General features: G+C 38.5%; 1 protein-coding gene across 2 annotated transcripts in view; it reads left to right on the forward strand.

Moving 5' to 3' along the window:
• Positions 1 to 18,408, forward strand: part of SLC25A21 (solute carrier family 25 member 21) — a 498,533-nt gene that overhangs the window by 366,455 nt on the left and 113,670 nt on the right. For both annotated transcript variants that reach the window (XM_053594794.1, XM_053594793.1), the window contains exon 3: positions 6,812 to 6,895. In XM_053594794.1, coding sequence (XP_053450769.1) covers positions 6,812 to 6,895 — 84 coding nt within the window. The remainder of the gene's footprint in view (positions 1 to 6,811; positions 6,896 to 18,408) is intronic.

The raw sequence follows: 18,408 nt of genomic DNA on the forward strand, positions 1-18,408 counted from the left end.
CAAAAACTCAATTAAATTCAAGAAGGGGGGTGTTTGGGGATTCTTACACAGGGGGAGCAATGTGTAAGTATAGGACACTTCCTGGGTAAAGGACAAACTACAACTTGGACTTACCTTATAAATGCAAACCATGTGACCTAATTGTTCATACCTTCCTACTAATCTGAAATTTAAAAAGACATCGGCAGAATCATCACACACCCCCCATCTGATGTGGTCTTCCTGCAGGGATGACAAATACCGAGGCCCCAGTGGTCATCTTCCTGTAGTAAGATAGTATTTCTTCTTTTGGAAGGTGATTTTTCAGAACATGGAAAACAAGCGTACTAGGTTTGGGATGAAAACAAACATTCTAAAGACGTATTAATACTTTCTAGGGCCTTTTCCCAAAATTAGTGAGGTAGGTGTGTTCACCTAAATTTCAAAACCTCAGACATGTCTTTGCGCGTTTGGTCTGACTTTGGCCATGCTTAACCAATTAGTAAGAGAGCAAACATATTCTGCAGAAGCAACATCTAATTTCAGTAAGAAAGGCTAATTACAGCGAATTAAATTCTTTATTTAATCTTCCTACAGTTATCCTTTTAATGTGTTCTGTAATTGCAAACCTTTAGTCTGTTAATCTCTGATTCATTAGTGGGCTTCTGAAGTGTTTATGAAGGAGCACATGTAATATTCTGGCAATTACTGATAATCTCTGTTCACAAAGATCTCTGCAGAGAGTTTCCATTAGGTTCATCTCCACTTATTATCAGTATGCAACTCTTATTAGCAGTATTTAACCCCTGTGAAACATACGGAATTTGGGGACTTTTTAGTACAAAAGGAAAACTCTGTTCTGTCTTGTGGATAACAGACTCCAGTATTAAGTCCATGTGTTGCCTTCCCTACGAAACCAAATTGTCTCCCATTGTCCGTGGTCCCATTTTACTGCTGAGGACAAAGGCAGACATGGATTAAATTACGGATCTCTCCAGCTTACACTGAGTCACTAGCAGCACTGGAATTGTAGCTGGTGGCTCTCAGTCTGCATCTCAGTTCCCTAAAGTGCCACAAAGGTGGAGTTATGATGTCGCCTAGTGCGTTGTAGCATAAGAAGACACAGAATGGGGGAAAATGTGGCACTGAGGGCTGTCTATGGGTGGTAAGGGAGCCCACCATAAACAAAACCAAACCTTCCCACCTCCTTTATGGTAGCTGAAACTCCTCTAACAAAAGGCACATTTTGCCAAGCAGCAAAGTAAGAGTCACAACAAGAAGAAATGACTGATGTGAATGAATGCTTTCTGGGAGCAGGGGTGAATGGGGAAGTCTGAGAGTGCACCAGAACACCACCTAATCAGGAATTGATCCAGAGACAAGGCCAGAAATAAGCTTCACCAGTCTCCTAACTCACTTAAGATTGGTGGTGGTGCCAAAGAGGTGGCAAGACATGATTGCAAGAGGGACTTTACCTAACAATTGCAATCAGTGTAACCTGGCTTATTGTACCCTCAATGAATCCCCAACAATAAAAAAAAAAAAAAGAAAGAAGAGCTGTTTCTTCCCAAACCTCCACCAATTCCCTCCCGTAGCACCCCAGATAATCACACAGTCACACCTAAAAAGCAGAATATGTGCTCTGCAAATGCAGCTACAGGACAAATCTCTTCCCCAACCCTTCTCGCAACTCAGTTGCTGCATATTGATATAAAATATGAATATACAAATTATATAGTATATACATACACATATGTATGTATATATTTTTTCCCTAAAGCTTCCACTCCCCAGGATGAATCCCATCAGTATTTTTTAAAAAGAAGATGAGAGATGTAAAATCATTTTTCATATAAAGGCACTGCATAAATTTGAGATTTTGGAATCTTCAAACAACCCTGTTGGAAGACTTCTAAGGCAGCGAAGCTACTTTATTTCTCGCAGACATATCATCCTTATGGTCACATCAGAAGTGCTCAGACCAGCTGAAGTGGCATATCTGTGCTGAAAATCAGCAGCAGACTAGTTTAGAATCTGGTGTCACTGAACACACAATTGAGTGAGTGGGGAATGCTGCCGTCGTGATTCTTGACAAATACAGAGAAAAATGTTTTAATGAGTAAGAACATTTTTTGACTTTAAAAAATATATATATGCGTGTGCATTGTGTGTGAACCTTGAGAGGCCCTTTCTTGCCCTGGTGGTTACCACAGTAACTTGCTTAATTTTTATGGCGTGGTAAATGGTTTGGCCTGTTCCCTCTCATTTGTTCAGCAGGAGCAGTTCTGTGCTTGTGGGCACTACAGGGGATGGGACGGCAGCCCCTTTGCAGTGTAGACCAAGGTTGGAGCCTCACTCCTTTCTCCTGTGTGTGATTCTGACCGGATGTTAGGCACTGACTATTTCTCAAGCTTTACTCCATTGTCCAGTTTGGCAGCAAGTTGTCTTTCTAATAAAAATGAAGTTACTCAGATGGGGATTCCAGATGTGCCTGAGTTGCTTTCATCAGGACCAGGTGAGGTCCAGCCTTCTCTTCTAAATACAATCAAGAGTGAAGTGGCTTTGCCTTTGTAATTTTCCAAAGGGTTGTATTATGTAACTGGAAAACTGTCTTCCCGAGCAGAGAGAGAATGTGTTAGCTCAGAACATGGCTGGGAAATGCTCACGCTAATGCTTCAATACAGAAAGGAAACCTTTTAAGTTGCTGAAATGTCGTGGAGAGGAAGAAGGAAATTGCTGTTTTACATGCTTGACCAAAATGTAGTATAATTACATCAGCTGAAACAGAGTCCTTAGAAGAACTGATAACTATGAGATCAGAATAAGTCAGGTGTAGTGGAACTAAAGACGGCACAAAAATACCGTGTAGACGTGATGTGTGCGAGACGCACGGCAGAGGAGGTAACCGCGCTTGCTTAGCCTGATGGGTGGGCCCGGCAGCCGCTGTGGCATAGTTAGAATGGTGGGCAGCCTCCCCAGGGCCCTCATGCTAACCACGCCTGCCCATCGTCTACACTGCTCACCCAATACAACTTGTGGACCCTGCTCACGTAATGTTGTTTTGATGTTGCTGCTTCTGTTTAGTCAGCTTCTAAATGATAAGTTCCTCAAAGATTCCCTGGACCGTCCTTGTTGCCTGTTCTAAAATGGGCAGGTAAAGTTTAATTACAGATATTTAACCCAAAGATATTCTTGCTTCCCTTCTTCTCTCCATTGTCTCTGAAAAGTACTATTTTCTGTCAGCCACAGTCTGTCCATAGATAGGACATCGTCCCCAATAAGATTGTCCATTTCCAGTAAAATTCTCCGGGTAGCATCTGATGCTCCAAAGCTCTACTCCTTAACTTTTCCCTTGCATTTAGTAATTATCCGTTTGCACATTTCCTTCACTTGACCCTAGGCTTCTGAAAGGCAAGGCTATGTCTTATTTCTTTGTAATCTTCCAAATAGTAGTGTATCTAATATGTAGTGGTGTTCAAGAACTCTTTTAACTTAATGAATGACAAATTGGAAATAATATCTGTTGGATTCTGAAAAGAGAAAGTACTTGCAACTAGTGAGTGAAGTGCCTAGACTTACGACCTAGGCAGGTTAGATAACTAGTTACTTATGAAATGCCTGGACTCTGCATTCACGTTTGCAGAAGCTAACACAACCCTCCCCCTCCGGGTATTACCCAGGTGTATAGACGTCATAGATAAAGCTGAGGTCTCTAACCCTAGCAGTAAAGGAGGGTTTAAGGTTGATTTATAAGCATTGGGCTGTGCGTGCTTTGAGATGGCCATACTGAGGTAGCTGAAATACTCAGGTTAGGAACAGAAAAAGGCAAAATGCTCTTTACTGGGCTTTGGTTTTATCTCCTATAAATAAACGCTCCTCTAACCAGCTCAGGTTTCCACTCACCCTGTGCCACCGAGTGTGTGCAGCCAGCACAGTGCTGTGCCGTCTTCCTGGAGGAAGCCTTGGATAAGTCACTAGGGTCCTCGCTTCCCGGTTAGAAAGGATGGCGAGGACAGCTCTCCCTCACTGGCCTTTGCTCCTGTCATGTCCTCACCTGGAACGCTTCCTTCGGTTTGCTCTTTCTGCCTCTCTGAATCCCACGAGGCCCAGCTCAAATCCCTTCTCCTTCCTGAAACCCTTCCTGACCCTCCGCAGAAAGCAGTAATTGCTCCCCCCCGTGAACACCTGGACAGCCCAGTGCCGATGCTCCTTGACATTTTGGATGTTTTCCCTCATATTGTTAATTTTTTCCCCTCATATTTCCTTCTTGTGCTTCTTGAGAATGGAGGTAATGCCCTGGATTTTTGTCAAACCTGTAGCATCTTATATCATATGGCACACATTAAGAAAATACTCGGTAATTTGGGAGAAAAGCATCTAGAAAGGAATTTACTGAGATAAATGAACTTAATGAAAGATTATTATAGGTATTATGAGAAACATCTATGCTCATCTAGTACTTTTATAATATATGAAGCTATTTTAAGTTAGTTAGCAGAAAGTCTTGGATTTCCCAACTAGACATAAGAAAATGTTTAATAATCAGTAATGAATATAGGTTACAAATATGTAGATGAAAAGAAAGAGATTCTTATTTGAACTAGGGCCAAAAATCGTATTTTCAAAGTTGCTTTATGTGTTTCAAAGTTATTTGTTGTATAAACCTACATAGAGTTCTCTGGTTATATTATTTTGTGTTTACTAATGATGCAAATTGCTAAGTTATCTCATCCATGTACTATAGTCTAGAAATACTCAAACAGTGGTGCATCCACCTGACCATCACATCCTATTCTTAATTCTAAACCGATTCTCTTACAGTGTCTTCCAGGCTAGTGGTTATACACACACCAGATGCACCTCTGGACCCAAGATGGTTTGAATGATCATGCTGTGCTGGTCCATGGTCTTCTGGCAGCCTCCATACAATTTAAATTTAAAACTTATAGTTCTTGTCCAGAAACTAACCTTCTAAAATGGATCATGCCAATATAGATAAAAGTTTGTCCAAAAATAAACTGCCATGAAGATGAATATTTAAGACATTTTAAACTTTGACAATAGTAGGCACAGGACTGTGGAATGTTACTTGTGGAGTTGAAGAGGATCAAGAGGAAAGATGTTGGCTATATCATCAAAAATATTTTTTAAGGAGGAAAAGGACTGCCCAACAAACTCACCCTTCCATTACATTTCTGTTGTCTTCATTCATATGTGGGTCATGACGAAAGTTTTGAGATACACAAAAACCAAGAAAAGTAAAATCCACAAGGATGGAAACTAGTAAAACCCTCCCAGCAATGCCAGTACACCAAACACAGTGAAACACGCGCAGGTGAATCAGAAAGGACGCTGGCAACTTTTCAGCCTTACTTTTCAGTCTTACCATACACTCACTCTGGTCACATGCCTACTGCTTCCAGCAAAAAATATATGCACCCTTCTCTATGAGATGTGTCTGTTTTCAGCATCATTTCCTGGGAGCTAGAACTGTAAAGTGTGTTATTCTTAATGGTAGAATTTGTGTTTATATCATAAAAGTCAACAATCCGAGAAAGTGTTTTGAACTAGATAACATCAGAGGTGTCTCTGAAAATTTCTTTTAAAAATCAGCTAAAACTGTAGCAGGAAGTAGAGAAAAGAGAAGGACCTTAATTCAGAATCGGGACAAGAATGTAAAATACACGGACTAGGCAGACTAAAGAAACCAGAGAATGGAGAACAAGGGTGTGGGAAAAACAGGACTTGTCACAAATCTCTGTGCGAACAAACCCCAGGGCAAACACAAAGTAAAGCATTAAGACCCTGGTAATGAAAACTTCCACATTTCGAGGGTTAAGGTTCTGAGAGGCATAGCCATACCCAAAAAGAAGAGAAAAGAATTTAGCTTTCACACATTCTTCTTATTAAAGGAAAAACAAGTATCCAATGTGCTCAGTGCTAATATGAAGCCAATATATAAGCAACTACATCCCCATACAAAAGAAAAACAAGTATATTCTAGTGAGGAGGAAGGGAAAGGACGGGGATAGGGAGGAGGGAGGGTGATTGGTGGGATCTCACCTAATGTGCACAAGTGAGGGTGTTCAGCACGCCCCCGGGGTGAAGGGCTCAACTACAACTTGAACTTTACCTTAGAAACGAAAACAATGTAACCTAAACATTTGTACCCTCATATTAATCTGAAATTAAAAAAAAACAGTTTAGCTTTCAAAAATGGGATCCATTTTTATTGAGCACCAGCTATATGCAGGGCACATGCATCTATGAATTTCCACTATGAAGCTGTGGGAATAAACTGTGGAGTCGTACAACCCTGACCCCTCTCCACGCACACACTCCTGCCTGCCAGATTGAATTTTAAATTTACAATCAGGATTAGGGTTAGGCCATATATGTTGCTCTGTATTTTTAACTTTTGTATTAAATTACTATCAAAGAACACTAAGATAAGAAGTAGAAGGACTTGATTTGTTTCATACACATCTTCAGATTTCTGAATTGTTCCTTAAAACAGTCCATGTCATCTGTGTATGCTTTTCACAAAAGAAAGAAGTATCAGTGCCTCAGGGCACACCTGCCTGGCTAAGAAACAGACAAAAAAACCTTTACGAAAGTTTTCATTAATATATAGAGAAAAATCATAATTTCGAGGGCTATAAAATTAAGGTAAAAACTATATAAGGCAAAGAAATCAATACAATCTATTGCAAAGGCCAGAATATTTTGGATGAATCTGAGTGATCTGAGTTTCTAAGACTTCAAAAAACGAGAGAAGTGAAGTGGCAAAATTCTTAACTTGGACTTTTTTTATGTTTGATTTTGTTCCTAGGTTCCAGATTCAGAGATGTGCCACAGATCTGAACAGTTATAAAAGCTTAGGTGACAGCTTTCGAGTGATTTTCCGAACAGAAGGGTATGTATGTATGGTTGTTATACAGACTCTATGTTCATAGAGGAATTTTAATATATTTCTATTTAATGTTTCTTTCATTTTAAATGTTTAGTTCTCCTAGTCTTATTAGGAAAAAACACCTTAAAGGGTGGTCTCCTACTTTCTCATGTTTTTTTTTCTAATAATATAATCAAAAACTGAATATGAATATAATGGAAACACTATTAAAAGGATATTAATAAAAAGTTTAATGACTAGAGGACAATTTCTAAGTTATGCCATGAAGAATTTTTAAAGTTCTCATAACTGGGGCTATCTAAACTGAACAGTTTTTTATTTCGGTACGTAAGTATAATGTCCACATGCATTACTGGCTCTCACTGTAGTTTATTAATATGTATGCAAAACAGATCTGTATCAAAAATAGATGCACTATTACATGATCAGATAAACAGAATATTTTGCTTACATAAGGTAATATCTTTGATGTGTGGATTCAGTTAAAGATTCTATCCAGCATAATTTTCTGAAGAACATTGTATTTGCTTTTGGAAATTGTTTTATGAGAAAATGGGCTGAAGATAATAATCATTCAAAAATGTAGCAGTAATAATAAGTAGTATGTTTTTAGCCTCTGTAAAGTACTAGAACTTCTTCTAATTCTATGAGGTAGGTTCCATTAGGATCTATTCCAGTGAGACAGATAAAGAAATCAAGACTTAGGGAAGTTGGTAATTTTTACCTTCCTTTTAAGTGATAGAGCTGGGTCTCAAAACCCGTCTGCTTGACCCTAAAGTCAAGCTCTTAACTGCTGGCGTTCACTACATCTCTTGTTAGATTGTACTATAAAGACTACTCTGCCAATCATTTATTTCAGTTAAACATAGATAATGGATATCTTTCCATGCCAGTATTTTTATTTTAACAACAGCGTAGTGATTTATCTCTATTAAATTATTAATTTATGAAATTAATTCCTTTGTTGGATCTTTTGGTTGTTTCCAAATTTTCAGTATTATAAACAACAGTGCAATAAATATTCTTGTACTATTTTTGCACATTTGTGTGTATAGATATTGATACAAATTTTTATATTTTATGGCTTATATATTCATATATTACATATGTACATAATTTTTATATATTCACATATTTTAATATATTGATATAAAATAAGTGTGCGAACTATGGACTTACAGGATCAAATGATATGTGCATTTGATGTTATAGATGTTGACAAATTACCTTCTATGAAAGTCTGTACTGATTTTTATCACCTTACTATTGGAGAGTTCTCATTTCTGCACATACTCTCAAACGCCAGACATGATAAGCCATTATTTGGTATATCTGCCACTGACATGTCTCCTGCTTACCATCAGATAGGTGAAAAATTAAACTGTCTTAAGGGTATTCTTTTGATTGTTTCTGGGATTAAGCATACATTTATATCATTAGGTATCTTTCCTTCCATGACTTGCCTATTTTTGTCCTTTACCCATTTGTGTTAGATTAGATATTTTATTGATTCGTAGGAATTTACTATATATTACAGACACTAATCCTTTGACTATCGCATACATTGTAAACATTTTCTTCAATTTGTCATTTGTCTTACAATTCTAGTGTCTTACACATTTCAGAACATTTCCATTGTGATAGATGATAATGTCACAGGTAAAAATAAAAGACATCTTCTAATCCCAAGGTTATGAACATTCTCTTCTGACATTTTTTTATTTAAACATTTAAATGTAAAAAAATTAAATATATAGGAATTAAATTTTATTTTGAAATGGTTAGTTAGTTGTCCAAACACCACTTGCTGAAAAACCCACCCTTAATTCAGTAATTGGCAAGGCTAACCTTTTCTTATATTAAACTTATACATACACGTCATCTAGATTTTGGATCATTTCTCCACTTCCTATGCTATTTTAGTGATTTATCTATCTCTATAGCAGTACCATACTGTTTAAATTCTTCTTGGTATTTTTCACATATGCCCCATGGTATTAAGATCAAACTTCCTGTCATGGTGTGAGAGTCCTTCCCAGGATGACCACCCTCATCGCCAGGCTCATTCTCTAGGAAGAGCAAACATTTTGCAGTGTTATGGCCTCTCACATTCTGGTGGCTTTTGCATGCTCTTCCCTATTCCTGGAGGACCTAACCCCCTATTCATTCAAAGGTAACTTCAAGTTTCAGCTTTCTGATCATCATTTCTCTACCACTTGCTGGATTATTTCCTCATGTCTTTATTTGTCTATGCTATATAAAATACAGCATACACTCCCCTGATTTATTCATTTCATTTTCTGTCTGTGTCCCCTCTCCTGTCCCAAGAATGTATTTCACTAAAGGACCAGGTCCCAGTTAGCTCTGTATTCCTGATGCTTGTGTCTGGTACTAAGTAGAGATCCTCAGTAAGGGAATGATAAACAAATGAATGAAAGTCATCACGGGCAGCGCTCATAGCTCAGTGGGTAGGTCACCGGCCATATACACTGAGGCTGGCAGGTTCGAACCTGGACCAGGCCAACTAAAACAACAATAACAACTGCAACAAAATACATAGCTGGGCATTGTGGCGGGCACCTGTAGTCAGCTACTTGGGAGGCTGAGGCAAGAGAATCACTTATGCCCAAGAGTTTGAGGTTGCTGTGATCTGTGACACCACAGCACTCTACCCAGGGCGATAGCTTGAGACTCTGTCTCAAAAAAAAAAAAAGAAAAAGAAAGAAAGAAAGTCATCTCACCAACATCACAATGATGCAAAATGAAACAACGATGATCATTTTTTCTATAGACCACCCTCTCCAAGTTAGGATAATGATCTTGATTAAATATTTTGAGGTCACCTACTGACAAAAGATCAAGTTCTTCTAGCTATTACTCTGGCAACGTGGTACCTACGTGCCATGAATTGATAATGTACCTGCATTTATGGCAAGAAAGTTAAAGAAATCATAGTATATTATGTAGTCAATAAAAGTATCCCTTTCCCATAAAACAGTATTATTAGCATTGCCAAATTCTGTAAGTTGTAACAGATATCTCTGAATTGAATGTGGGAGTTCCTTAGCCAGCGCTTCATTTCTTGTGTGTTTTAGGAAGAATCTGATGTTTCTGCTTTGATATCAAATCATATAACAAACATACAGTATGTGTGGTCCTTGCATAGTAAAATTGGCTTTTTTCTTTGCTGTATTTGTAATTGCTTTGAGAGCAAATTGACATTCTTTCTGCAATGCCTTTAAATCTAGACATGTTGTTAGCCAAAGCCAGAGAGCTCTGGTCTTAAAGATGGAAATATTTGTAAAACTACAAATATTTCTTTTCTACAAAAGAAAAATCTCTCTGTTATTTTTGGTACAGAACAAGAGCATTTCATAACCTTGAGCTAAATCAAAAAAAAAAAAGAAAGAAAGAAAGAGGAAAAAAAGAGAAAAGAAACATTTAACACATGCTATGTTGAGATTTTCTTTTTCCTAGTAAAAGCAGTTCTTTTTGACTATCATTTAATTTTTAGGGTACACTCCACTTATAAAGACTTTTTTAAACAGGTGCATAGAGGCAAATTTGCTCTGTGGTGCATAGGAAAGATAGTGCCAGTCAATTTGGCTGTAAGCATAATTAGGAGAATATATCTCTCCTTGTTTTTCCTATCTTCTCCAATGTAAAAGTTTTGTACACCAGTCCTTTTGCGTTAATTAACATGAAACTCTGTTAATATGCTTAAAAATTTACATTCTGTCTAGATCTCCCATTTCTCCACTATAAAACTATTAAAATTGAAGTAACTCTATAGTTCTTGTCACCTTTTTTGTATTATTATTTTGTATTTATTTGTTTATTTATTTAGTTGATAAGGTCTTGCTCTGTCACCCTTTCTGGAATCCAGGGGCACATAGCTCACTGCAGCCTTGCACTCCTGACTCTTAGACTCAAGTAATCCTCCCACTTCAGCCTCCCAAGCAGCTGGGACTATAGCATGGCTTTTTTTTTATTATTATTATTTCTTAAAACCGGGTCTTGCTATGTTGCCCAGCCTAGTCTCAAACTCCTGGCCTCAAGAGATCCTCCCACCTCAAGCTTCCAAAGTAGTTGTCACCATTCTTAGAGATGCAATTCTCCACTTCTCTGCCTAAAATCCATGGGCTTCCAAAAAACAGTAGCTCAGCCACGTGGGTCCAAATCCTTTTATTGCTTCTAAGATTCTTTTTCTTCTTAAATGCATAGAGATATTGTACTTTTATTAAATATAGTTTTTTAATCTAGCCTTACAGAAGTAAGATAAATTTGAGTAAAAATAAAAAAGAGGCCTTCTAAATTCCAGATACAAATTTCAATTATATGGAATCCCATATATAGTCAGCTTTTACTGGAGGCTGTTTTCTCTGACATAGAAGGAAGAACTTAGGCTATGAAGGTAGAAAAAGATGTCACTGTTGGAAGTAGCTCCATCATCACCACGATTCTCCATCTTTTTCTGGTTTGGCAGCAATCATGTAATTAATAGGTCCTTCTACTTATAATAGAGTGAGCCCAAAAAACATAAAGATACAGCCTAGTTGATTAGGTGCCTTTAAAACCAAGAAGGTGTGTTTTGTAGACTCACCTGGCAAACAGTGGTTGGTATGTCTATGGACCACATGTTCACGCTCACCCTTCACTTCCCTTTGTCTCAGCATATCTTACCGAAGTTTTTTAGTCTCTTGTATACTTGTCATTGCTCTAGAAAGAGTGATTGAGATGTTCCCAGGTGGGTGAGGGTATTATAAGTTATGTTAATGTAAAAGCAGGATGGTCTCTGCACTCTACTCCACCCTTTCCCCTCAGAAAGCCCTCCTGTGGCTGCTGTCCAGGAAATAAGGAGAGAGCAAGAGTTAAATGGAACTTGAAATACTCTGATAACATAGGTCAAGAAAGACAGAAACCAATGTTTATTTTCTTTAATGTCCCATGTGTTGTTCTAAGATTTTTTTTCAAGCATTATTCACCACACGGTACAATTCTCAGTACAGCACAGCATCCTTACGTCCATTATTTCGTCTGAGGTAACTGGAGATTAGGGAGGTTAAATGACTTGCCCAAAGTCACAAAGATATCAGTGTCATAACCATGTTTTTTTCTTTATACCCTCTCACCCTTCTCTGAAGACTTCACTGTTACTTATGAGCTGCAAAGACTACAATGTAGAAAAATTGGCTGTATTTAATTTTTAAATAGCTGTTCTGAAGTCTCTGGTATTTCTACCCTCAAATCACGCAGCAACTTAGAGCAGCTTTTGTCTTTTCCTGCACGTAAACCATGAAAGCTCTGAGACCAGTGTGTGCACATCTGGGTGATTCTGGGGCTGCACCACAAACTTCTGGCAATTCCAGACTCCTAATCCAATCACCGTCCCACCCCTTGTAGTCAGCCCTGTATCTCTGATAGGTTCATGGTTTTCAATGAGTCCACTCCCATCCTGTTTGTTCCTTAGCTCTCTTACGAGAAAAATTCATGGGCATTGGTTTGCCCAAGGCAAAATAACTCGGAAACAACTAGGTCAGATGAAACTTCATTTCAAATGAGAAACATGTTGATTGCTGGTGCCTCCAGAAATATGGCATTCTTCAGAAAATATTGCCGTAGAAAACATACGGTTGCGTTTGGGGGGCGTTTCAACTGTGTTTTGTTTCATGATTTGTTTTCTGTCACCGCTGATGCTGCCCCAAGTATCATCTTACAATCAGACCACTTGGTGATTATAATATTTTCTAGTTAAATGACATTTAAGGCCTCATTTTATGAGCTCCAGCGTAATTGGCTAATTTGGTAAACTCCAGATGTGTGAGATAATGTGCCACTCATTTACTTGCCTCTCAGACGGCACAAATGGCACAGCCGCAGGAGGTATAATCACTCCCTCTTGTTTTCATTAAGAAGGGAAGCGGCGGCTTGCGACACAGACAAAGGGAGTGGGCCTGGATACAACTCTGAATCAACAACTGGGTAAGATTCGGACATTTTCTTTTCATCCATGAATTTACTCCAAGATCTTTGGCTTAATTTGGTGTCTACTTTTTAAAAGGTGGCTTGCCTAACCTAACATGGCTGGCTGATTTCAAAGCCATGAAAATAGCCTTTCTGAAAATGAAGGACCTGTCCTTATAGAAAACCCCCTGTGTAAGGTAATCTCCGAAAATTACCACTCCTGCTGGAAGTAGGGAGCGGTGTTGAGTTCGAAGAGACAGCAGAGGAGCTAACTCTTCCCACAGACGGGAGTTGTAATTACGTGAGCAGTCAGAATCCTTACCACCCAAACCAAGTTCCAGTTTCACAAGACCCAGTAGTTTTTGCTTTTTCTCTCTCTTCTTGAGCCCTGCCTCATCTACCAGAAACGAACTCACATCCCCAGTCTTGCCAACCTGGAGTGGAATGGATAGGTCTTGGCATCCCTGTTTCCTGATCCTGGAACTGGTTCCTCCTCTGAGACTTTCAATCCAGTGGAGTTCACATGCAGTTGAATCTTTACTTGGATGGGGTCTGCCCCCAGACTCCTAGCAGATAATCTTCTCTGCGAATCAAGCATGGACATCACTGGGTATTGACTGGGTTGGCAAGTCTTCGGTCTGCCCAAGTGAATTCTTTTATTTTTTTTTCTTTTGTAGTGGGTGCCAGATGTGCACTGTGACTTCTGTGATGTTTCCTGGTACCTTGACTACCCTCTTTCCCCTCCTTTTTGTTTTAACAAAGATACCCTTCCTGGTACCCACTGGACCCACCTTGAGTGTTCCCTTGTCTTCAGATGGTGGTGATGACGAGGAAAGCAGAGAGTCCCAGCTGCTTTTGCTCTTACACTGCAGAGTTCAGCCCTGGCTCAGCTGGGCTTTTTAATGATGCTATACCAAGTTCCCTCTTTAGCTAGAACCCCAAAACAAGAAAGAATAAACACAGCAGGTTAGAATCTAGACAATAAACAATAGTAAATTTATCTCACAGGTCTTATAAGTGATGGACCCAGGTCCAGAATGTGGCATCCAGTAGACTAAAGCCATTTTCTTCTTCTAAATCTTCTCCTGGTTTGGAAAGAAAGTATGAAATCTTAATTCAGGCATGGAAATACTATTAGAATTCTAGAAAGATCTGTGTTCCTTTTAAAAATGGTTTGTCAGTTTTAGTGTATTATACACAGACATTTATTTAATCAATTTTTAATGGACACAATGGTTGTATGTCTTTATGGGGTACATAGTGACCGTTTGATACATAAAATGTAGAGTGATCAAATCCAGGTAATTAGCATATCCATCACCTTAAATGTTTATCATTTCTCTTGTATGTTGAACATTCAAAATCCTCTCTTTTAACTATTTGAAAATATATAATAACTTAACTACCTAATAATTTTGTCATCCTATAGCACTATAGAACACTAGAACTTATTCCTCTTCCCTGGCTCTTATTCTGTACTCTTTAACCAATCACTACTTATCCTCTTTTCCTTCCTACCCTTATTCTCAACACAGTACAATTCTCAGTACAACACAGCATTCCTATGTCTGTATTTTGTATGAGGTAACTGGAGATTAGAGAGGTAAAATAACTTGCCCAAAGTCAATCCCAGCCTCTATTAACCACCATTCTACTTCTATGAGATAAACATCAGTAACTTCTGCATATGAATACTCATACTTTTTTTTCATAAAATATATGTAATCTTTTTTATGGAAAGCCCATGTAATGTGGCTAAAAATTCAAAATATAGATTATGTAACAATTCAAAGTTGAATATGAAAGGATGAAGGGTAAGGAGGAAGAATACCAAAGAAGAATAGGCAATGGCTTTTTCCAATATTAAAAAAAACAAAAAGAACAGGCAGTTGAACCATTGGTACCTCATTTGGCATTTATATCTACCAGATGATTCCACACCACTGCTCTGTAGTTGTTGACTGAAGTGATCCTGGTCTAAAGTAGAACAGGCTGTGTCTGGTCTTCACGATCAGGGAGCAGATGATGTATTTGCAGAGTTCTCAGAGAATAGCATTGCGGGGCTTCAATGTCCCAGAATTCTGAATCAGAGGTCTTTTGTTCTGCCCACAGAGTGACCTTAAAATGGTTTCAGCTTCTTGATTTCCCTGCTGTCATCACCATGGACTGCTAGCTGACAGTCACACTTAGACTCCCCAGCCTCTCACTAACAGCACTTTCTGACTTACTGACTGGCCTTTGGCAAGGATTTAACTCTTGCCAAAGAGTAAGTGAAAACGTTTGCAGTGATGTCAGCCCATCAGCAAGGCCTGATTAAGAGACCAAACACAGCCTCTCTCAGCACGTGGTGCTGACAAGAAGGAAAGGAGGACCAGTTGTCTGGGTGGAAGTAGTTGTCTTTCAGGAGGGTTCATATCTTAAGTCAGAGCCTGAGCAGACATTTCCCACATGTATAGAGTGTTAATGGCACTTGGGGGGAATTCCACAGCCAATGGGAAATAACCCAGTGGAAATATTTTTATGCCTTAAACCTAACTTATTCCGGATTTCTGATGGGCTGAGAAGCATGTTTACCTTGGGAGAAAATGTCTTTACCAGAACTGAAATCCTTTTTTAATAGATTGTTGTCAAAATAAATATTTTCAGATGCGAATGAGAAAAAAAGCTCCTAAAAGCACACTTCTGCTTTTTCTTGATTATCTTGTTGTAGAAAATAACTTAGGCATGATTTGACATGGACCAAGTTAGAGGAGTTAATATTTTATCTTCATCGTTGATTTTATGCATTTTGGTTAGTTTCGTGACTTCAGCTTTCCCTTTCCTCCATGTCTTCCAAGTGGCTTGAAACTGGAGAAAGGGAGAACATACAGATACTGTTAATAGTGATTATATCTAAAACCATTGTCATATAATTTAGATTATATCTAAAACCTTTTGGGCCCTTTACTGTCTCGTCTATGAAACATGTCTGTGTGCCTCATTTGATACTTGTGCACACCCCAGGAGGTGGGACGAGCAGGGGCACAATTCTACTTTTAAGGTCAGGAAACTGATGAGAGATGCTAAGGGCTGTGTCCAGCGTTCCACAGCTGGCGCACACTGAGGCTGGGATCCATCCCAGGTCCTCTGCATCTTATGTCATGCTGCCTGCTCTACAGGAGCTTAAGAGTGGTGTCTGTAAGAGCAGAAACCACACCTCTGACTTACACCACTCCTTTTATGCATTCAAAGCATTGTCACACATCTCGTCTCAGTTGGCTAAATAGCATCTCAGGAAGGCAGGGGAGAGATGGTACAACTGATACCGTAAGATTTCTGGTCTACATACAAGAAAACTTCAGCAGAATGGAATTTAGTAAGATTCCCAAAGTAATAGATTCTATCCTGAGATTAGCACTCAAAGGATACAAAGGTTTAATTTAAAAGAAGATCTCTTGTACAAATGAAAGTAGACTACAAATATATTTTAAAGTGTAGTACCATCAGCTCATGAGACTGAGAAGGGACTAATGGTCTCCATCTCCAAAGGTAAGTTACCAAATGCAGTTTGAAGCTGAGACTCTCTTAACTCAGTTATTTGACCTCTTGGTATCTTCAGATAACTCAACCTGAATATTAAGGAATAAGCAGAAAAACCTCATCAAACATGAAATAACGCAGTTAACCAGACATTCTTGGATGAATTGTAAAATGGGAATGAAAATCATCATATGAGTGCAATATATGTTGAAATATATGGTCACCAAAACATAGGGCATATGCCCACCAGGTGCTGTGACTTTGTTTTCTTGCTTCTAAATGCTGCATTTGTCATCTTCCTTGTGTGGCCACAGAGAACTCACAGAAAAGCAAGAGACCATAAAATCTAATGTAGTCACGGTCTCAGTGATGACAAAAAATGAGATAAAGCATGAGATGAATTTTGGAAGTTCTTAAAATGATGTTGTAAATTAGTCATTAGATGAATGAGTTCTTCCATTTATTTATGTAAAGCCTTTCCTATAATAGAAGAATAAAAACTATAATAAGAGAAAAGGACACACTCTGATACTATTACTGTTTTGTATTTTATTAGACTTCAGTGAACAGGCTAGCAAGAATTTCAAAATTCAAATAATAAAATTTCTGAAAGTTGATACTATTTATAAATGAACCAACATTTGTAAAATGTTACTATATAATTCATTAAGCAACAGGACATACTGATAACTAGAGATCTGGCTTCATGTATAGAATAGGACATATGTTAGATTACAAAAGCATGTCTCAATCACCTGTTCACTCCTGAATCTCCACGATCTGGCTCTGTCTACAGCCATTGTTTCAAGCTGCTCTCAGATCGCCATACCATAGGTCTATATTTTTCCATAGGATATAAGGTACTGATGAGAGTATAATATGCTATTATTTCATTAGAAAGAAAAAATGCTCATAATTAAACTATTTGTAATGATTTAACAGTGGATATGGGTGTAGAGTGTATAAGAGAAATTTTGAATGACTTTCTGGTTTTTGGCATTACAGAGACAACTAGCTAAACCATGCCCGGGTTCCTGACCCACAGAAATTGTGTGATGATAAAATTTTATCACTAAGTCTTAGGAAAATTTGTTACACAGAAGTAGCTAACTAATACAATATGTAAAAACAAATCAGAATCCCTTGATATGATATTTATGTAGGGCCTCCCATATCTGGGTTGAATCTTTCATCTTTATCTTATCCAGCATCATCACATGCATATTATATTTCAGCCCTTCTGGGCCAATTATAATGCCCAGAACAATTTTTTTTTTGTAGACAGAGTCTCACTCTGTTGCCCTGGGTAGAGTGCCATGGAGTCCTAACTCACAGCAATTTCAAACTTCTGAGCTCAAGTGATCCTCTGGGGACAGCCTCCCAGAGTAGCTGGAACTACCCTGTTTCCCTGAAAATAAGACAGTGTCTTATTTTAAGGTGTGCTCCCAAAGATGCGCTAGGTCTTATTTTCAGGGGACGTCTTATCTTTCCTGTAAGTGGGTCTTATTTTCGGAGGATGTCTTATTTTCAGGAAAATGGGGTATAAGCATCCACCACAACACCCAGCTAGTTTTTTTATTTTAGTAGAGATGGGGTCTCGCTCTTGCTCAGGCTGGTCTCAAACTCCTGAGCTCAAGCAATCTACCTGCCTCAGCCTCTCAGAGTGCTAGAATTACAGGTGTTAGCCACCGTGCCTGGCCCCAAAACAATTTTTTCAGCACCTTTTCTCATGCATGTGTATTAGCCAAATATGCCCTTTCTTCTTTTCTCCACCTGTGGAAATTCTGGTCATGCCTAATGCCCAGTTAAGATACTACCTTCTGTTGGATACTCTCTCTCAGCATCCAAAGTGGAAATAATTCCCATCATCTATTCCCTTATAGCACTTTGTCTCCCTATGACAGCGTTTATCTTTGGAGTCGGAGAGAGCTGGATTAGAATTCCCATCTATGTGTTTTGGGACTTTAGACAAATTACTTAACTCCTTATACTTGAGTTCCCTCATTTGTAACACAGAGACAGTAATAGTACCT

Source organism: Nycticebus coucang, chromosome 6 (assembly GCF_027406575.1).
Source record: "Nycticebus coucang isolate mNycCou1 chromosome 6, mNycCou1.pri, whole genome shotgun sequence".
Taxonomy (NCBI): domain Eukaryota; kingdom Metazoa; phylum Chordata; class Mammalia; order Primates; family Lorisidae; genus Nycticebus; species Nycticebus coucang.